Source organism: Aquila chrysaetos, chromosome 6 (assembly GCF_900496995.4).
Source record: "Aquila chrysaetos chrysaetos chromosome 6, bAquChr1.4, whole genome shotgun sequence".
NCBI lineage: Eukaryota > Metazoa > Chordata > Aves > Accipitriformes > Accipitridae > Aquila > Aquila chrysaetos.
This window is the reverse complement of record NC_044009.1, coordinates 53,318,931-53,341,236: the sequence shown is the minus strand read 5'-3', so window position 1 is coordinate 53,341,236 and position 22,306 is coordinate 53,318,931. Positions and strand designations below refer to the sequence as shown.

Genomic DNA, 22,306 nt, shown 5'->3' with positions numbered 1-22,306 from the left:
ATTCCCCATGAAGTAAAAATAAAGAAAAAAAATTTAAAAGCGCATGCATACACTGTTATTGTAATATAGACCACGTTAAGTAACACAGTATGTTCTATTACACCAGTTTTACTTTGTGCCATCATACAACTCCGTGTTATCACAATATAGTGTAAATATGCAAGAACTTATGTATTGTTCACTACTGTTTTCAACTGATCTACTCACTGCAGTTAGTCAAGCAGGTTCAAGGCTTTATTTATTCTAGAATTAGGATCACAAACTGGCTTTTTGTACTTCAGTGTAAGGTGAGACATTAAAGCTCTGTGTTGAAGGGAGAACCAAGCTGTGTGTGCAAGCTGAAAGAGTTCCTCATATGCGCATCTTGAATAATACCTCCTACACAAACAGGACCAAATAAATGCAGCCGACTGCTGACCTACATGAGCTCCAGCATCTTCTATTAAGACAGGAACAAAGCCACGTATTAAGATCATTCAGTAAAAACTCACTGCTCTAAGTAGCCTGTTACAGTGAGTAACTGTTCTTACAGATCTAAAAACATAACGCAAATCACTTAAATTCTCTTTCTCATATGAGAAACAAACTGGAAGGCAAGTGCACTGAATTACTGCACTGAACGCTGGTGGTGGTATGGACTAAACAGCACATTGCTAACAACACTATGATAGCATGTGTTGAAGACAAGGATGTACTGGAAAGAACAGCAAATAACATCCTGGGAATGAGAGTTCATTCCACTGCAAACTCCCCTCCTCCCCCCTATTGGGGTGGTAGAAATGCACTGAACAGCTGAAGTCCAAGATGTGCTCCCAGAGAGCAGTGATAGGGGCTTGGTGCCATAAGAGAATTTCATGCTTCTACAATACGGCAACATCTCCCCTCCTGGAGGACAAAGCTTGTGACAGGTTTAAAGACATACTTGCAAAGAGGCACCTAGAAACTTCTCCAGGGAAATAGGTTGGTTGTCAAAAGCAATGGTAAAGGAAAGATATTACAGCAGAGCTTACTTGTAAACAGGTAGCATTATTGGCAAAGGAGCTGATAGGTGAGGAGCGATTTCAAGCAGATTTGCACGCTCCTCAAGTGCTTCTTTCACCATCTTGTACTGAAAAACAGAAGTGTACATGTGAATCCCATGTTATTCAATTTTGTCTCCGTGTGCAACATTTAATAAGAAACTGTTTATCAAAGCAAATACCTCACGTAATTTTTACTGTTCTTTCAAAAACACACTGAGATTTGCTGAAAAATTCAAAAGTTAAGGAAAACATTTCCCAAGAAAATTGTTTCACTAGTTTCATTTTGGTGTCTTGGCAGATCAGCTGAATAATTTTTCATTTGAACATAAAGCGCAGTAAGCCGTGTTACTCCCGACTATGGGCAGGAGGCACTTAAGGAGTGTTAGAACTCATCCCACAGTATAGCTTCTGTACCGATTCCCACAATTAAATCCTATACTAACTCCGACTTGCAAATGCAGAAGTGTTCTTCTGCAAATCAGTCAATATGAATCAATATGAAGTTGTTCTTTGGCAAAAAAGAAGGCTGATTTCTCTAGCAGAATAACTGCATGTTTTATATATTGTTCCCTGAGAAGTCACTGTTTCTTTAGCAGTATTATAACCTATAAAACATACTTTAAGTTAGAGAGGTTTCAATGAGAAGACAAATCAATTTCTCAAAACAAGAATATCATGCTTCCATCAATACAAGAATACATAAAATCATTTATATCTAATCACTCATTTACCACATTTTCTTTCAACCACTCTCTCCCCCAAATGCTGATCATGACGGGTAGGAAGCTCTTTCTACTCTGAAGTCAGCCCTGTCTCTGCCTTCCTTCCCCAAAATATACATAGTCTACAAGGTATGGCAATTAGATTGCTCATAAAAGAATTTAGCAAAAGGCAGCAGCACCCATTTCCCTAGTCTGGAAAGCTCAACAGGAGAAGGCACTTTCTATGTACAGTGGCTGTGGAATACAACAGTCAAGTATTGAAAAAATAAAAAGGAGACTTGGATATAATTGGGATAGGGGAAGTGTCTACTAGCAATTTTTGCTTAACAACCAGCATAAACAATTACCTGCTCAAAATCCAACTTCATGATGGCCTTCTGAAGATATCTCACTCCACCATGGATCAATTTAGTACTCCTGCTGCTGGTCCCTGATGAGAAATCATCTCTTTCTAGAAGGGCTGTTTTTAGTCCTGTGTTACCAGAAAACCAAATTAACTTCTTAAATTACACAATTTGTATGTAATTCATTAAAGACACTTCTCTAGGGTAGAGACAATCACAAGAAAAATTACTCTGTACATGGATAAATTTGTATTCAAAGTGTAGTGCACTGTCTATATTGTAATGAAAAATTTTAGCCTCCTTCCTAAGGGAAAAGTCAAAACAGAACTTAAACAGAAGCACATTAAAACCTGGATATTTCACAATAGAAAGGCATTACAGTACATTATAGGGGCCACGCTCCCTCAAGCAAATTATAGTTCGTATTCATGGCAGGAACAGAATATTTTCATGAATACTTTTAACTCTTTGCAGCAGACAGCTCTAAACCTATCACACTAAACAGCATACTAGAGAGGCAGACAACCAGCATCTTTGTCTGCTTACTTACAGTCTGCTCAAGAGGTGCCTAAAGCCAGAGGAGAGCCAGCCACAGGCATGCTCACCACTCAGGGAGAGCTCACCAGAGAACATGAAACACACACACAAAACAGTAGTTATAAGATATTACTAAGTATTTCAGAAAAAACATCTACTCAAAAATGTGCACGCATGTTCCCTGACACCATCAGGCGCTGACAGTTTGACCAGCACAAGGAAGGGATAACCACATGGTTCACAGACGGTCAGCCAAATGCAGAACACAAAGTGCTTTATAACCAAACATTATAATGCTTATTCTAACAAACACATGGAACGAGGTTGGCATGTTTGTTGCACAAGTTGTGTTCCCAGTTACCCTGAAGGCCAGGAAAAAACTTTTCATGGTTGAAGACATGCTGCTTTATACTGAAGTCACTGTGAAACCATACACCCTAATACAGTCAACACAACATCCCTCGTACAAGGGAAGTGCTGGCATCTTCTTCGTGAAGGAGACTGACACCAGGTTATGTGATGGAAGTTAGGTGAAAGGAAGAGTTGCAGGAAACAGATGATTAACAGATGCCTTTTAATGATAAGATACAGGCAACAGCCTGGCCACGTCCTTTGGCACATAACTACAAGACAACCACCACCAACTTCCAACATCCAGCATAAGTAAAGCCAACCAAGATAAGCACAGTAGGACAAGTACATGGCAATCTTTCACTTAAAACATATGTGGAAGGACAATCTGTGTTACAGAAGTTAGCATAACTGACCCCCTCCATAGCTGGCAGAATTTTGAAGTTAGGCAGGCAAAGCAAAAAATGAATTAAATTCAATGATACTGGTACCAAAACCAACAGCAACAACATGACGATGCATACCCAAGGAGAAGAGCATCATCTGTATTAGAAGTTATCCCTTGGGTCTTTCCTTCGCCCTCTTTGAGGCGTGCTTTACGTTATTGGTTGGTGAACATACATTTTAACATCTATTGGTCTCCCAAAACTTTTGTGTCCTTAAAAAAAAAATCTAATTATTACTGGTAACTTCCAAAGATCAGAGTAATTTATTTTTGTCAAATGTGACTGAAGATTAATGGATACAATCAGAAATAATTTGGCGAAGATATATCAAACACATGAAAAGCAAAATTTGTTGTTAAGCGAAGCAAACATAATAAAAGAGCAAGTTCCATGAATGAACAGCAACAATACACAATTCATTAACCAAATGCTTAGGAATATTTCACACTTCAGAAATCTACTGATAACAGTCAGAATGTCTAGTAAAAGGATAAACATATATTACCTATAATAATTTCTGTATGCTTTACAACTGCATTTTTCTACCACAACACAGAAGAGGCAGAAGTGAAAAGATCCCAAGTAATCTTTAATAATACATGAAAAAAGTTAATAACCAGATTTGAGTTTGCATGTATCTACCAATGGTAGATAACTGCTTTATCTATTTCAAAATTATCACACCTTCTGGACTAGTATTGTCCAAATCAAGCTATAAAACACTCCTGGAGTCAGGTTTTGCCTCTTATTTCTAAGACGTATCTACAGGTTAAGGAACCTGAAGAACTTTATGGCTATCTACTATGTTTTACACTTTTTTTTTTTTCCCCCCATTTTATTTCCAAAACCAGAACTACAAACACAGAAACTAAGGAAGGTTGGTTCTCTCTCTCTTTCAGTCATCTACTGAAAACAACTGAGGGAACACATTCCAAGACACACTCTTCTCACAAACCTTTTACATAGCTTTTTGGATAAAATTATTATATTCTGGGGGAATATAGCATTTTAATAGAACAGGAGTTGATGCTACAGCCTCTCCTGCAGAAACAGTACCCATGCATTCTCAACCCTGTATCTGAAGATCTATTTTCATTAAACTTGTAAAATTACTTACCCTCTTTAAGAGCTGTCAAATTTGATTAGAACTTGCTGGCCAATTTCAGAGTTACTGTGTGAGGTGGATGACACAGACAGGGTGGGCATTAGCATCCTGCTTTTTCACCCCCTGAACAGAGTTTTTCACATGTCTGACCAACTGCTTGAGCTATTGGGCAACATCTGCACATCTATTGGGCAACAACCAACTGTAACCACACACATTCTCATCCTCCTGCAGAAGCCAGGTAAAAAGCATTAGCTTAAACTCATTTTACCTTGAGCTTTCCATAAGTTAAGGCTACGCATAAAGTTAACATCAATTCTGCTGCTTCTAGTAGCTTCTTAAGCCAGTTACATAGCTATTCCCCCAAAAGAGAGGAAATTGGAGCGCAGAGCGACTGTATGTACCTTCAGACTGAATGGTGCTAGTACCTTTCACTGAAAATCCAGACAGACTTCTCCAAACCTGCAATATACTAAGCAGCTACAATGCATTAGCAGAACTTACAGATATCTCATGTTATAAGAAATACGAGCTGGAGAGCCACTGTGCCTCATCTAGAGTTCATGCTTGGCCCTTTCAAAACAGTTGCTAAAAGTGCTGTGCAAGTCTTGTCTTTTCTTTACTGCAGATATTCTCCTGCACAAACAAGTGAAATGTGACTACGGATAAACCCACTAAGTGAGGAGCAACAGAGAATGAGAAGCCTATCCAAGACCATTCAGCAAAAAGGTTAGACAACTGCATACAAGCACCTAGACAATAAAGACTCTGCTGAAACAACAAAATGCAATGACATTTTTTTCTTCAAGTTCATTTTAGCTTCTGGGAGCAGAAGTTTTATAACCAGGCATTTAGAGTACACCTTCTCTATCTTCAAGTACTTTTGAAAAGCCAGTCTGATAAATTTATTATAAACCATGTAATCCAAGAATAAGAATGCAATTAAATTTTCAAGCCTTACCTCTAGTGACTGCATCTAAAGCACAGCCACATCCTGTTGCTCCTCCACCTATAACAAGGACATCAAATTCACCTGTGGTTTGCAGTGCCAAAATTTGTTGTTCTCTTGTGGGAAGATGGTTCTTTATTGGAACAGTCACAGCTTCTGCAGCTTGAACATGCACAAAGGTACTCTACGAAGATTAAAAACAACACATGAGGATCTGTGTATACACACACATGTGTATACACACACACACACCCCCCCAAATCACAGCATTTTCTATAAGCATAAAGGTAAACTCAAATATTCCCAGTCACTTCACCTATATCTAATAATAATATTGTATTAAAACATTATGGAGCAACAAACAGTACTAAAACCATAAAGGGTTAGCACACATTTACTTCATCTTGCCTACTTCAATACAATGCTATACTCAAGCACTACTACCTATATTAATTATTTTTAGGAACAGTCTTCTGCTATGTCAAATGTTACAGGATGCTCAGGAAGTATTTTAATAAACAGACACATGTAGGCTCTCAACCCTCTACCGAAAAAATCCATCAAAGCAAAGGACTTAAAGATGAATGTACATTTTATATTTTAAAATTGGTTACTTGTACAGTGGCATTAATCTAAGCTCAAATTTGATCAGGTTCGTAAGACGATGTCGTTTACTGTCAAATATAGTATACTAAAACACCAAAGAAACACTATTTCCATATTCTTTTTGAAAATCTTCAAAGCAAAGCAATTTGTATCCTACAGCACGCTAAAATACACTTTTTCTTTAAAGTGACAAAACTTAATGATGTGGCAGTTTCCAGACAAGTTCAGATTTTACTGGAATAGCTTTGACAATGTCTCTAGTACTCTGCCTGATATTCCACGAGCCAGTGCTGCTCTCCATTTAGTGACCATGGTGAGAAAGGCCACATGCTTGCTCAGTAAACTAATATGGACCACAGTTTAAATTTTAAGGTTTTAACCAGTTTCTAAAGGCTCTCTTCTCTTACCATTGATTTAAACTGAATTTTGAAAACCTTTACACTCACAGGAATTCCCAAACCCTGTTACTGGTCATATACTTCACAATCTATGTTATGAGTGCCATCACTGTGGGTTCATATTCATCACACTAATTTTACATACAATGGGCTATAGGCAGATATCATAGTTGTTCAGACAGTTAAATATGGTGCAAGACCACAAAAGTCATGCTTGCTTTCTCTTTGCTTTCAGCTCCAGCTTTGCTTTTTGTTTCAGCTCTTTTCCTCATTCACCATTGTCTCTCATTCTGCACAAAACTAGACACTGAATTTCTCTCACCACTATTTTTTAAGACCCGAAGGACCCATCTTTTCCGTAACAGAGTAATCACTTGTGTGTAAATGTAGCTAGCAGACAAAGCACCTGCATTTACAATGTAAGAAGGGTAGTGGAGGTACTACTGGCCACCGAGCCAGAACACCCACAGCACATCCCAGCTTGGCAGCAGACCCCCCCCCCCCCCCCCCCAACCTTGAGAACATTACTTGAGCCAGCTATTTCAGAAATAAACAGATTTTGATGCTCTGAATTTCATTTGATTGAGAGGAGTGCTTTTATTAGTACCTAGCACTTCCAAAGGAACTGTTTTAACCACTACTGATTTGAAATACATATGTGAAAACAAATAAATGCCTACGCTACCCAGACAAGGGGGCCAGGACAGAAGAACTAATTGACCAATTCAGAGTGGATCAAAATAAACAAACAGGACACTAAGAATTAACATTTTCAGACTTTCCTGAAAATTATAAACACTTTCAACATGAGGAAAACCTGTTTAAACCCTACAGTCTAAGGTCCAAGCATGATCCAGTCTTCAGTCCAAATGGCAGACTTAACTGATGTAAAATAGCTTGTGTCCAGATCTCCTAGACAGAAAAGAGTAAACTAACACAAATTCAAGTGACCAAACACAAAATACTACTTTCTTACTATCATCTAAAAGAATTTGTCTAATCTCTTTCCATCTACTGCTTACAACGTGCAAGGAAGCGGTCTCATTTAAGTTTTTATTTCCAAACATTCCTTGAATAAACTGAACTAGGCAAGTTGTTCAGTTATTTCTATAATTTATTGCTTATTGCACTAGCAGTGAATTACAATTGCCACAGAAATAGCTCCTAAGTCCAGTCCCACGCTGCAAACACACCATCACAAGCACCGTTTACCCTGCCTCGGTGTTTTATTGTTGTTCAGCCCACATGTTGAGTTTCCCAGATAGATGCTCCTAGATCACTGTGCTTCTGAAATGCTCTCTGCTAATGTAAGCCACCTCCAGGTTTTAGGAACTCCAGCCACTTTCCCCATCGTTTGCAATGGGGAGGGAATATACACCTGCCATATTAAAATAGCTTGACTGACAAAAGGTAACTCAGTCGCTTGCCACCATCTGTTCACATGCGCAGCTGACCAGGTTTCCGTGAGTACCTACCCAAATGGTGGGAGTTCCTCTTTGGCAAGTAATTGACTGGTTGTCATAGAGCTCTGTAAGCAGACCTTGTGAGTTAAAGGTAAAAGCAATTCTTGCAACGTGTCCACTGTAAATTAACAGCCAGTCCAGCCATGCACAATTCATTATATGGTGCATACAACCTAAATATTTTTGTTCAAAATTATTTGCTCATTCTTCAGGAGTATTATGATTGAAATGCATTATTTCTCAATGTTCCTATCAGTACTATACAACTGAAAATAAAATCTAATAACTAATAGCCATGTCTAAAGGAAGTGCACATTGAAAAGATAGTTAATGATCAAGTTCATCCTATAATCATGGATTATATTGACTATAATGCAAGTAGCTCATGCAAATTACTTAGGATAGCAGCAATCACCTTCACTGCACATGTGTTACAATTCAATCAATAAGGAAAGTTGAACTAGAGAAAGAGTGCTTCGCTTTATATTAAGGATTCATATCTTCCCAGAAATAAAGTGAAGAAGTTTGGCAAATTATGACTCAGGCTATAGTACTACTACTGATTTTTCCCAAGCATGGTGCTGGCGGTTTCCACTGGGGTCACCTCCGGCCCTGCCAGCCCCAGCCTCCAGCCCAGCAAGCACTTGGGCAGGGGCTACCCCTCCAGGCGTGTGACTGGGCGCTTTAAGCACTCAACCAACTGTGGCCCAGGCTTAGTCACCGACTACAAATGCACAGTAACGAAAGGTCTCCTAATTAGAAGCTTGTTTAAACCCACCACAACCCTCAAATAGAGACAGATGCGCTGCCAGCCCCAGGAGTTCAAGGAGTTACGAGACACACACAGACAGCGGAGAGGTTGAGTCAAAGTGAAGCAGAGGTGAATGTTGATGAGCCTCCCAATTACAGTCTCCCCTCGCTCTCACATATTTACATACTAACGTGGAAGCTGGCAAAGATCACCAGAGAAGGTACAAAGTTTTGGCACTTCAGAGAAACTCAGCTTCCACGTTATTCTTCTGACCGATGAATTCTGTATATTCCCACCTACTTTTGCCTCTTGCCCTGCTCTCTCCCCAGCCTACTCGTCTCTAGCAGTGCTAAAAACTTTTATATCCCAGAAAGCATGATAGAAACTTTTATATTCCTAAAGTATGGTACACTGATGCAGTTCCAGAACACGTTTTTCCAGGGAGCGATGAACACAAGGAGGGAAACACTGAGAGGATCCAGCCGTTCCTGTGTTCACTCCTTCCTCCATGGCTGTAAAGATGACCCTCCTGCCCCTGTGCTTCTGCAGGGGTTTGCCGTGACCCCTCTGACTGCCTCTGGCAGCAGCTCTGCACAGCTTGCCCTCCCGAAAGGGAATGAAAAAGCAGCACATGAAAGGTTTTTCCCCTTGAATACCCGAAAACTGTGACAACTCTGCAGCTTTCTGGGTTGCATAGCAAGTGTTACTGTGTGGCTTCCTACACGGTCTCTGGTTTTTCCTTGGTAAGCTGTTGCATTAAGCATGCTTTTTAGTCCTGTATCATTACAGAGAGTACAGAGAACTGATGCCAATTTCCTAGCTTCCCTAAATATCACCCTGTGATTTGGAGACAACAGTGACAAGCAGGAAATTGTGAAGACCAAAACCACCCATGGCTTAGTCTTGCATGTGTTTGGGTTGAGCAAATTCAACTACCTATGCTCAACTTTCTTAAACTTTAAAAAAGTGAAAATCCCCATCTCAAAATTAGTTTTGCACTATGTTTCCAGACATGCCTTCTTCAGCAAAACTAGTGGCTATTTTCAAAGTGTACAACTTAACTTCAGGAAAATAAGAGGATACATGAAAACCAAAATTCAGAGTTCAAGAAGTACTAGCATAATTTGGTTTTGACTATATTTTTTGTTTTGGTTTTAAACACATTATGTACAACAAATGGCTTATAGTAAAACATAGACCAGAGTTCCAAGCAGATAGCCACTGGTATAGCAAGAGCATAGAGATTAGCACTGAAATATAAGGAAAGTGATTAGCGCACTAGGAATTGATATAGATATGATTCATCTTGCTGTCAATTAAATGCGAGAGTGAAGAAAAGCTGCATACAGGGATCCCATCTGCAATAACGTGATTAGTTTGGCAGTGAACAAGTATGTTTACTGAAATAAGCAATTGCTGTTTATATCTACAATTTCTCAGGCAAGAGTTCCTTGAATGGTTTTGATTACACTCTTAGCAAGAAGAAATTTAGTTTGGCAGTTTGAATTTAATCATGAAGTTATAAAGTGATCTAGTAATCCATAAGCAAGCATTCTTGTTAATTTGCTAATGTAAATCTCTAGGTAGGTTTGCAGAGTCAAATTCATCATCCTTATTCATTAAAAAGAAAAAAAAAAAAGTAATCAAAAAACCCCAAAAGCAGGCCCCAATGCATTATCCTATTATCACACTCTGTTGGATTCACCTTGATGAGCAATTCCTACTGACCAACAATGTCCTTACGCACCAGCAAGAGAGAAGGATTGCCTAGTGGGCTTAGTTAGGAAAAGACAGCAATCTCTTACAACTCCAAAACAAAGCAGTGCTTTTTCCCTTAATGATTACGGGGAGGGCAGGGGGGGGAAATCATCGGGGGTCTCCAATTCAAACTTGGCACATCAAAGAATACCCACATCATATCTAGTTCTAGCCCACTTGGCTCAGCATTAAAATAATGGCAGAAAAAGCAAGAATGCAGCAATTCAGTCAGCATCTACAGGAAGCAAGAGAAACTGGTATTTCCATTTCTCTATCACCATTAGTGTTAGAAGCGCTGATGAAACAGCTAGCAAAGGCTGGCTGTATCACCTTTGCCATTCAGGTATCTGAATATTTGAGGCCAAATCAATCAATTATGTACGTAGCCTGTGTATTTTATGTCTCAGAGGGTTCCAACTTCATCTCAGATACAATTCTTCTTTTCAGGACCTCATGACTGGTAGTCAGTGTAGGGTACATGGATTTGAGAGTTCCTGTATTGTTTAAGATTAATTTCCTTTACAGTGGTAGCACTGAAAAAAAAATTTAAGAGTCTATGCACACTTTTGCTTTACCAGAAAACAGTTTAGGAGGGACTAGTTTCTTCAGACGTCTGTACTGCCTGCTGTGAAGAGTTCCCCAACTGTCTCTTTTTCTCTGGAAAAGGGTTTTTCTTTTTAATCTAACCAAGAGCCTTCTTGTCAGACTTATGCATTTGCCCGCAACAGCCTAAGTCTGTAAGGCTGCACAGAAAGCTTGACCAGCTTCCTTAAGGGTAATGGTTATTCAATATGAAAGAATGACTCCTGTGTGTTTACTGAAAGAGGTTTTGCTTGAATTAGTGTCATTCCTACTTATTCCCTTACACATAGCATTAGGCTAACCCAGCTTATTAATTCAGTAAATATCCCGGCGATCAGGTTACTATAAGAGACACAGAAGTGCAATATTCATCCATCAGCTTATGAGTTAAATTCAACAACAGTTCTGTCATGTCAACATGTGTTCCCATCCTCCCTTTGCTCAGCAGGAACTGTGTGTTGCCAAAAAACCCAACACACAATAAGGGCAATTCGCTAAACTGCTTGTATGCCTGCATATGCCATACATAGATATTCTCAGGTTATATCGCCTCAATTGCTGTTGCAGAAATGTGCTCCAAAATGTCAGCACATGTGTGCGTGTGTGTGTATAGAAAAATAAGTTGGGACAAAAAGCTTGAAAACCAGGACAGATCTGAATCAATGGAGTGTTTTATTTCCAAGGTGTAAACACTTCACAGCTGTTTACATACAGACAAGGTTAACCTTGCTAACTGTGCCATTCTCCTCACAGTCAGGCTTTGACTCTCAAACCTAGCAAGGGCAATTAAAATTTCAACATCAGAAATTGCCAACAGTCATCCCTTTCAGTAGGCAAAACACCCACTAGTATGCTCGACTAACAAATCCAAATGGCCTCCCACCCATTCGCAAGGGCCAGAACTTTCACCACCCTTCAGCTACTCCCTTGGAATTACCTGGGGCAGACAAGTTTCACAGAAACATTGAACACCAGCTGAGTGAACATGGAAAACAAAGGCAGATCAACTAGATGGTGTGTTCAGGATTATTAGCCAGCCGGGGTCTTTATTCTGTAACTGGATGCCCCTAATTCCAGATGCTAGCCACAACACAGACAACCAGTCACTGAGTGAAGCAATATGAACATGGGTAAAAAACCTGAGCATTTTATTTCTGTCTTATTGTGTGCTGGATTCTGCTCTCGAAATAACAACAGATTTCCTACAATGTGTAGCCAATTAGTGCACATCTTGGGGCAATATCCTTCTCTGGCAAAGGAAGACAAGATCTTTGCCCTAGCATATATTTGATTGGCAGGCATTATTAAAAAGAGGACACTTGGGCTGGGGGACATGCCCACAGCTTAGGTATGTCAACACAACAAATGGACTGTCCTCCTTTGTGTCAATCCCTCCAGTTACGTTCCACCTGCTGCCCTATATTAGGTGTTTAAGGCAGCAGCTTTAAGGGACATCACGTGGGAAATATGCAAGTTAGTACAACATGAAAACAACATGCTGTTCACTTGACAGATCCATTTGCTTATACATATGCTGGAAATTTTCAGATCCTTTGTAGACTGATCCTACACAATAGGTTTAGAAATTGGGGGACAAGCGGTTATTTCATTTTGACACCATGATCACCTTCTGTAAAACTCTGGGTTTTGATCTGTCTCTGGAAATTCGTAACAACCATCCAATGGCCATCTAGTCCCAGAAAAATGGGAATTCCCTGAATTCTGGAATACTGCATATACAACAAGTGAGCTATCCAGATCACTTTTCCCTTCCAACTCCTCCTCTTATTTAACAGTCCTAAAATTTGAAGCTGCCATTTCTTGACAGTAATGAAGCCAGATTGTAAAATCCTGTGATAAAGACTCCAGAGAGAGTTAGAAACAGTATTATCAGCTAGGTGCAAGACAGGCAGCCCAATGGGAAGCTCACTTTAAATGCTAGGTTTTATTTTCAGCAACATTTTTTCTGAAGCCATAAGGATCCTGGCTTATCTACTTTCCAGCTAGGTTCCCCAGAAATGACTCATCTCATTTGCTTTACCAGTACCTCAGCTGCTACTCCTCCTCCCCATAGAAACAGCCAGAAGACTCAGATTATCATTTATTCAGACGTAATACACACCTTCATGGAGCTCAGTGAAGACTGTCTCCCATCACCCACTGTTTTACCTTCGACTAGACCATTAAGATCCACTTCTGTTCCTATTTTCAGTTTGCCCAATTTGAATGGCAACTTATAGTAAATGTGTGGTAACTAAAGCAGTTCACAGAGTAACAGCTTGTCTAGATAAAGAGCTGACTGATTACATTTCTAAGGTGAGAAGCAGAAAACACCACGCAAAATGAGCACCTGCTCACCTAGCTGCTCAGATTGATACTATCTCAAAGGAAGGAGGAGGTGGTTCTTTGGGCTTAAGCTTTTTCCAAATCCAGATTGAAGCAAATCAGGCCAGAGCTCTGACTACACCTACTTCAACCATTTTACGGAAGACTGACTGCAGGCCGAATGCAAGGTACCAGCCTCACAGCCCACATTTAACACAAGATCAGAAGACATGTTCCCTTATACATATCTACTAAGCCTAGACACGGTTATTTTATAAAACTCTAAAGCACAGCACAACTGCCTTAAAACAATAGGCATTTATTTGCTTTAAGACAAAGAGTAGTTGCTGACCCACACCAGCTCTACCTGAAACCAGTCCACAACTTCCTTTTACTGATTTCTCCTTGGCTTCTGCATCGAGAAGCAAGTTAAAGAGCATGGCAGCTCCGACTTTACTGTGAGGAGCAGATATGCCAATGAAATCTATTTTCTACAACAGCAAGAATCAATACACAAACTGACACTGGAATCTACTGCACCTCTTCCTACTGCCATTACTTTATTTTAACAGTAAGTCTCCAACATCATCCTTCACTGCTCAGGGAATGTATTCTGTCTTTGTGCCTTAGTTATCTGGAAGACAGCACTGAACTGTACCTCGAGCTTACCAGTTGTCTAGGTTGTACCCACTGGATAGAGGCCAATGCCCACCAGAAACAACAGAAGCCTCGCCATTGACTTCTTTGGCACAGATCCTATCCTCAAACAGTTTTCAGCTTTTTGTACTGAACGAGAGCTGGCACCATGACTGTTTTGAAGCTGAGATTTTCAGAGGTAGTGCTACTGCTTTTACTTCAACCTTCTAAGTTTGAAAATACTGTCCAAACTCTACTTAGATCTTATACTTCAATCAGTACTTTCCACTCCTGCAACTAAGTAGAATCCCTAGTAGTACACAAAGGTCATTTTTCTAAACATGAAAAATGATTTACAAGAATCGCAGTTCCCTCCTCATTAAAGACCTACAATAGTGAAACATCATTTAATGCCACCCTCCAGATTAGCACCTACCAAATCAAGCTGAGAGGCTTTTGGCATTCCTTTCCAAACAAAACTATTCGTATAAGTCTAACATACGCTCAAACAGATTTTAAGTTTCATATTTTATCAGAAATCATAATTAATACTTACGTGTTTGTTTCTATACTGAGAAAATTGAGAGAGGCCAAAAACTGTTGCTATGGCACCTCCTCCAATGAGAGCAGTTCCTTTCACTGCCTTCTGAAATGCCATTTTTTACTGTAAGAAAAGAATATAAAAATTAATAGGCAGTTTTACCATGTTAGAATCTAGACTACACAGAATAGACCATTTGTAGAAACTAATGACAGTGTTGTGACAAGTTGAAACCTGGGGTAGCAATATATTAATTAGCGATTTTCATTGCAATATTAATGATTTCCAAACAAAGACTAGACAGAGGCAAGCCAGAGTGCTCTGCTATTTGCTGTGAAAGCTGAACGACAAAAGAGTATTTAGATATATAAGTAGATATGTACACACACCCCTCATTTAAACTCTTAAGTACTCTTATGTGACAAGTGCTTACAATACTGTGGCAAAAGCAGAACAAGAACATGCCGTCATCAGCCAGATGGCCACCAAATCCTTACAACAGAACAGCTGACCTGCTTGACAAGATCACCTTTAGCTACTCTCCAGTCCCATCAAACTATTTCTACAGTCACATTTGCCTAACAGCACTCCATCCTGCTTTCCGGCCAGGAATTATGATCCCTGTATTCACTGTATACCAACAAAGCTTGTCTTACCTGGGAACAGTGGAGAAGCAATGCACTGCTAGTCAGGAAGCAGGTCCTTCAGTGAGAAGCAGCAGCAGAGACAGTGGACAAGATTAAGTGGCTTGAAGTAAGCACAGAACTTTTATCATCTAGCTACAGAGGGTTTAAAACTAGCTCTATGTGGGTCAGGCAAATTCTTAAAAGACCCAGTGTTCGGATACTGAATGAAAAATTTGCATGGAACTGACCTGAATCTTAAGCAGGCACAACCTAATCCATCTTCCCAGGACCGCGGCAGCTCGCATCGCATTAGAAACAACATACATCAAGTTTGAAGGACTCCCATCAGCGCTCCAAGCCCTCCAGTTACGAAGACACCTTTGTCCAAACCCCATATTCACCCAGCAGTCTCCATACAAGAGATTTAACACCGTTAAGGCTTAAAGCAGAAGCAGGCAACGTGTACAGCCCCATGCCAACACCGGAACACCAGCAGACTTACAACGTGGCGGCAGTGGCCCCGGGCCAGGAGCAGGGAGCCGCGGCAGCTCCCCATCTCGGGGCTGGGCAGGGGGGGAGGCCCCGGTCGCCTTACCCGGAGCCTGGCTACGGGGCTCAGCCCTTGCCTTGGTCCTCCAGCGAGACCCCGCGGGTCACCCCTGCTGCCGTGGTCCAGCACAGCTCTGGCACGGCACGGCACGGCACTTCACCGTGTGCGTGCTGATCTAGAGACTTCGCAGCCCTCCCTCCGCAGCTGCTGCCCATCTTATACCAAACACACCAGACTGGGTTATAAACCATTACTTTGGCCAGTGTACAGCTTTCTTGTCAAGATTTGCAGCAAACTACTTACAATTGAAGAGTTATTTCTTTGGCCTTATAAAGACAATTAAACAAGAAATACTATATGTTATCATACATCTGTACACATCTTTCTCCTCTTATTAGTTCTTCCAGCTAGCATAATTGCTCTTTCTTCTTAAAAAATACACTGCACACGCTTAAGGCACAAGCCAAACAAGAAAGCTTCATTTTTAAGATGGTGTAGATCTTAACTTCATTCCCCATGCGCTTTGCTTGCAGCACACTCAGTGTGGTGGGAAATTCCACACACAATTACTGTACGCAAACATTTGATGTACAGATGTTGTACGTACGTACTGTATGCAAGCGATTATTGTACAGAAGGCCAAGACTTGCAGCTTCCCACACGTTTTTCTGAAGAGCAGCATATATGCTCTTGAAGATTCCCACCACAACAACCTTTCTCGGTACATATGTAGAGTATCACATTTTCCATTTACTTCATACTTCGGTCTCAAAAAAGACCAACTTCATCTTTCCGTTATAGCATGACAGGGAGGAGTAAAAGGGAAAGGCAACAGACAAAACCCCAGCAAGGGAAGTTTCTGAAAGGGAAGTTACTGTGGAAGCCTGGCGTCAAAAGCTACAGCACTTCCACAGAAACAGGGAGTAAGCCTTGAGTCACAGGCCTGGGACCTTGTTGCCAGTAACAGCAAGCAGCCACACCACCACCAGTACACAGCTACATAAGAAGTATGCCAGGGTGCTATCTATCACAGATAGCCAGGCTGCCACACTGCTGCAGCCATCCCTACGCCTCCCCTTACGCTCGCTGCAGAGCCTCGCTTTGCACTGTGGTGCAGCTCCAGCTCCCAAGGGCTGCAAGGCTCCCCATCAGGTCTGCGGTCCACTGCCCAGCTGCATCGCACGGGGGCTACCACTGCAAGAGGGAAGCGAGCGCCCGACGAGGAAGGCTGCCCGTGGGGGGACCTGCCAGTGAACTGCCACAGCAGCCCAGCACAGCCAGCTCATGGGACAGCCACGCACGCCAGGATGCAGGCCTGTCGCTTGCAGAGACCCTCTCCCGTCGGTCTGGCACAAGTCTCGCACGACACGATTTGAGCAATCTGAGAAACGTCCTATGAAAGGAGCAGAGTGCCTCAGAATCAGACCCTATCCTGTATGCTTATCTCTCTCCCCCCCAAATTAAAAAGTAAAACCTAACCATCAGCTAAACCCTACCACCTTAAATCTGTTCAGACAACCTTTTGTAATATCACTTCTACATACCTGAAAACGCCTACAGATACTCGTGAAGTCGTAACACAATATGAAATTCAGTACTGCACAAGAATTAAAACAGCAGCTGGAAGGCTTGCACTGCCATCACCACGCTCATCATCTCCTACAAAATAAAGAACTAAGACAATCAACATCAGTTCACATACCGTCTATAGCCACACGAAGCATATGGTGATGGTGAATACATACACATCATCCAAGCACTCTGTGTACTACACACTTCTACCATAAGGTTTCTTTGAGTTGCTAGAATAATAACTCGTCTTTCAGACTGCAAACTGGTGGCAGTCTTGAAGTAGTTTCACACACCTTACGCATCAGCAAAGGAGTCACTTCAAGTAAGAGTATGAAACCCTCACAAGTGCCTGTTCCGGGAACACAATATGGTCTAGAATCCAAGGGAGTTTAAAAAGAACAAATTAGCATCTTCCAACAAGCCGGCTTACACGTCTGCAGAGATACTGGCTTTCAAGAAAACAAATGGAAGTGTATCCTTTCAGTGTTTCACCAAATTCTGTAAGAAAGGGCGATGGCTGAAGCACAAATCCCTACTTATCCCTGTTCAGCTAAACTCTTCAAAAGTTCTTTAACTATGAACAAACTAATTGAGAGCCATAGCTCAGCAGCTGGTGTTAGATGGCAAGCGCAGTCCAACAGGCTCCTAGCCAAGTGCTGAGCACCTGCACCCTCCGCTGCACAGCAAGGCACCCTCCACCCAAGGTCAAACCAAGCCTGCAGAGGGGCAGACTGCAGAACCAGGGTAACTGAAAGCACAGCCGACACTAATCCTTGCTTCTTGTCCCCTGGCCTCCTTAAACCTTTTCTGAGACTTTATTTTGAAGACCAGGTGCGTACCTACCAGAGTTAAACCGTTACATTTTCATTGAGTAAGAGTGAATTAGAGCAGCACAAGGTATACAAACCACTGACTAAAAGTCTCAGTGATCATTGCCTACACCAGTTTACTTTAAAAATGCCATTCCCAGACAGCTTTGGAAGTCATTTATTTTTGCTTTTAAAACAAAGAAATAATGATCTTAGGACTGCATGTTCTACTGCACCTTTTTAACAAGCATTTTATCAATACTTCTAAAAAAAAAAAAAAAACCCAAACCAACAAACCCCAAGTTTTTAAAACTGAAGAAATACTGTAGCTATTTGACCTTTACACCTTTAGCTATGGGTTAAAAAATCCTTACTGCATCAATCTAAATCTAAAGTTTATCTCATTGTGAATCACACTAGAAGTATCGTTGCATATATGAAGAAAAAAAGCACAAATTCCCCCAGAGTTGTGTAGTAGATTTTTTAAGTTGTTTGTACAACAATCCTGCACAAAATTATGAAAGTAATCAGGAGAAATAAACCGAGCACTCACCACAATTCTGAGTTACATAGATAGCCTTATGCTATTTTTCAATAGTTTGAAATATCTATTCTTCTGATAACTTTTTTGCTAAAGAAACCTCAAACAGAATATGCTCATGTACTAAATAAAAGCTGTACTGGGCCAGTGCTGGGAAATAAGATACTCACTAGTATTGCAACGGCTCTTCATGTTCAGAGAGCTACATCTCCTCCGTTTCCATCTCCCAATAGGCCTCTGCAAATAGCAGGCACAGACCCAAGGTCTCTGCTTTCAGCTGCTTCAGTTGAAGGAGCTCCCTGTGCCATCTCCTCTGTACTTCCCGCCGGTATCAGCAACCGGCCATGCTAACATACCTTTCATTACCCCTGTACCCGACTGCTGTACTCACATGTGCTGACAGGCAACATTTTGTTACGGGTGCCGCAGGTTCTCGTTCATTAGCTAGGATAAACACTAGTTCTTCCAGATCAGAGAATTTGTTTAAACAAACAAATGGCAAAAACAACAAAACCCCCATGCCCCCACAATGCTTACTTTGATTCAGAAAGCTTTGAAGTATCTGTCACCAGCTCTAACACAATACTATGGAGGCAAGCAAACAGCTTTTACTTAACAGTTTCCTATACAAAATCTCTACTAGGAACCCAACAAACTCCACTGCCCATTGCATGCAACAGATATTCCTTCACATGCATAAATAAAGGACAGTTCGTCTTCAGAAATTAAATTATTATCAAAATCAAATGGAAGTTCAACTCAAAATTGGTTTCTCGAAAATTTTGGAGGAGATACAAAATCTTTACAATGGTGCCTATTTACCACAGTCTTTTGGCATACTAACCTTTTCCACCTTCAAATTTCTACCGGTGAAACTTTTTACCCTATAGAACCCAGTGCAAGCAATGCAACACATGCAGAACTCTGCAGAGCTCCACCAGCACCTGGACTTGCTGACACTCAACCACAGGCAGTCCAATCCAGGGAGCTGCAACAGCCGCTGCTTGCCTGTCCGCTTCCACCACCTCCCAGAGCTGGTTTCCTCACAGGAAGCCAGACACAAACGTGTACTGACAACAAGGGCAGGAAGAGGGGGAAAAGAAAAAGAGAAACCTGAGTGTACCTATATACCAGGCTGGAAACCACAGCAGTACAGAAGCTGCTTCAAAAGCAGCAAAGGCAGTTAACCTCGAAAGAGAATCAGACTGGACAGCCGAGTGGCACTCGCCTCTGTTGTCCCATTTTAATATCCTTAGAATACAAATGTGGTTGCCCACATACTGTTACAACTTGACCCGACTGCCCCACAGCTTCTTCCCACAAATGAGCACAGTTTTTTCACTGCACATATAACAACATGAAGAGAGCTGCGACTAGCCTTTCTACTAACACAACCTGTTTACAGCAACCCAACTGACACCAAGCCTGAGCTCCGGGCACTGCCACAGTGGGCATGAAGGTACAGGTACATAGGGAATGGGGTTCAGGATCACTCCTGCAGCGGGACCTTACACCAGTCTCACTGTGGATACAGCTGTCCTAACTGCAGTAAGGTGAAATTAGATGTGCCACAGAGAACAATTTTGCCACTTTCATTATGCAAGATAACATACATAACATAAAGAAACCAGCAGGCTCGGTGCCCTCTATACAGGAGGGATTTCTAGCCTCAGCCGTCAGCTGTCGGTAAGGGGCTACCCTCTGCCTGCCCGACAGCTGGGTACGTGTGTCATTAGCTCTACTCAGAGCTGATAGCCAGATTATATGCAATTCTCCAGAGAAAGGAACACTCCCAGGAGACCAGCTGCTCAAATTGCCACATAAATCTTGCTCACCGTCGGTAAAAGAAGCTTATTCAGGGACAGAAAGGAAAACACGGCTTAACATAAGCCACTCCAACGCAAAGCTAGACAGGCATTCAAACCTACAGACAGTGCTTTTACACCTAGAACATCTCAATTTCATCCTAGGAACCCGTGAGCCCCTATTTGCAAGGTATGAGCAGATGTATTTGGATTATGCTGAATTGAGCTCAGGGCATTAGCAGGTACCACAGGCAGGCAGAGCCCCAGACAAACAGCCAGCAAAGACACGGTACATACGTGCCAGGCTGCAGTGAGCCATGCCGAGGCTCTGCCCCAGACTCTTCAGTGGGGCTCTACTAGGCCATATTGATTTCATCTCCCTGCCCAAATGCTCCAGCTTCTTTCCAAAAGGAACTACATTGCACGTGAGAAATGGCACGCAACAAGGTCTCTGCTAGGCAGGAGGACAGCTTAAACACTGCCCCAGTGTACACACAACCAAAGAGAAATTAGAGGCTCTCTGAACATACACCTGTGGGTTTTTTCCTCAAGTTCTGTCCCAGAACGGCTGCTAAACGCTGCTGCCAGCACCAAGCAGGATAAACCAGAGCACAGAACATGAAAGGGGAAAGAATGCAGTCCACCTAGTTAAGACAAAGGTTGCACACAGAGTGCTATGTACACAGAGAATAGCCTATGCTTAAAAGCCCCTCATCTTTTGCAAGTAGGTAATAAAACTTGACTCTCTTCCAAGCTGAGATCAATAGCTTGTGATGGAAACCGAATTTTATTTTAATGAAAATTTTAATAGCAAACAGCATGAGAAGCAATGCATTCAGAAATGTCATCTTTCCATAACACAAATACTTTGAGTCACCTTTAAAAATGGCTCAGTGTACAGTGCTTTAATGCTGTAAGTGCCATCTGACAGTGTAAATCTGCATGTTAAGCCTTATCCTTGGTTTCGATACAGGTCATAAATGGCACCCTTTGGACCCATGCCCTTGATTCGAGGGTGGGCTGAAGTCCCCAACAGGCTCTAGAGCAAGCTCCAGCAACAGCAAGGAGCCCTTGACCAGCACGGGAGGAGCCAGCGGCATGCCGCAAGGAGCGGATATTGCATACAGCATGATCTCTCCAAAGAGTTAAACAACCCACAGGGAACACTTCTCAGCGAACCAGCTGAGTACTGGTAAAGATTCACAGGGACATTAGCTCAAACTTCTAGCTATTAAAGGATTCCTGACAAGAAGAAATAGGCTGTAAACTTGACGGGAAACACAAAGGGGGCGGGGGGGAGGAAGAGCTAGTCTACATGAAATGGAAGCTACACAAAAGATTTATCAGGACAAGTTCATGCTTTCAGTTTCCAAAAGTTAAAAAAGAGCTGGTCTACATGAAATGGAAGCTACACAAAAGATTTATCAGGACAAGTTCATGCTTTCAGTTTCCAAAAGTTAAAAAAGAGCTAGTCTACATGAAATGGAAACTACACAAAAGATTTATCAGGACAAGTTCATGCTTTCAGTTCCCGAAAGTTAAAAAAGTTAATACAGACTGTCGTCACAGTAGGAACCGCTCCCTCCTGCAGTGCATTTCTTAACCAGCAATTCGGAGTCACACTTACTTTCAGATAAAGAAGCATGCAATAGTCACTTCCATAGGCAGCTCCTACTCCAGAGCCCAGGCTGGTGACCGGCAACCCTGCCACAGCACGGTCCCTGGGTGAACCTCACAAGCTAACAGACCCTGGACCTCCTGCATCGCTGGCAAGGGCTCTGCTTCATCAATTAATACACTTAAACACAGGGTTCTGCTTCACTTTCAGCCCCACATTTATAAACCAAAAAGCATACAAAGTGCAACT

At 41.6% G+C, this 22,306-nt stretch overlaps 1 protein-coding gene across 6 annotated transcripts in view; it reads right to left on the bottom strand.

Annotated features, from left to right (window-relative positions):
* Window positions 1-22,306, bottom strand: part of GPD2 (glycerol-3-phosphate dehydrogenase 2) — a 79,200-nt gene that overhangs the window by 50,317 nt on the left and 6,577 nt on the right. For 5 of the 6 annotated variants that reach the window (XR_003923867.2, XM_030017336.2, XM_041124257.1 and 2 more), the window contains 4 exons: window positions 14,552-14,659; window positions 5,489-5,660; window positions 2,092-2,216; window positions 1,011-1,108 (listed from right to left, as the gene is read on the bottom strand). Coding sequence is in view for 5 of the 6 variants with exons in the window: in XM_030017336.2 (XP_029873196.1) it covers window positions 1,011-1,108; window positions 2,092-2,216; window positions 5,489-5,660; window positions 14,552-14,653 (497 nt within the window). In the remaining variant the exon portion in view is untranslated. Of the gene's footprint in view, window positions 1-1,010; window positions 1,109-2,091; window positions 2,217-5,488; window positions 5,661-14,551; window positions 14,660-17,256; window positions 17,276-22,306 lie in introns of those variants that run through there. The other variant, XM_041124256.1, reaches the window with a different exon arrangement.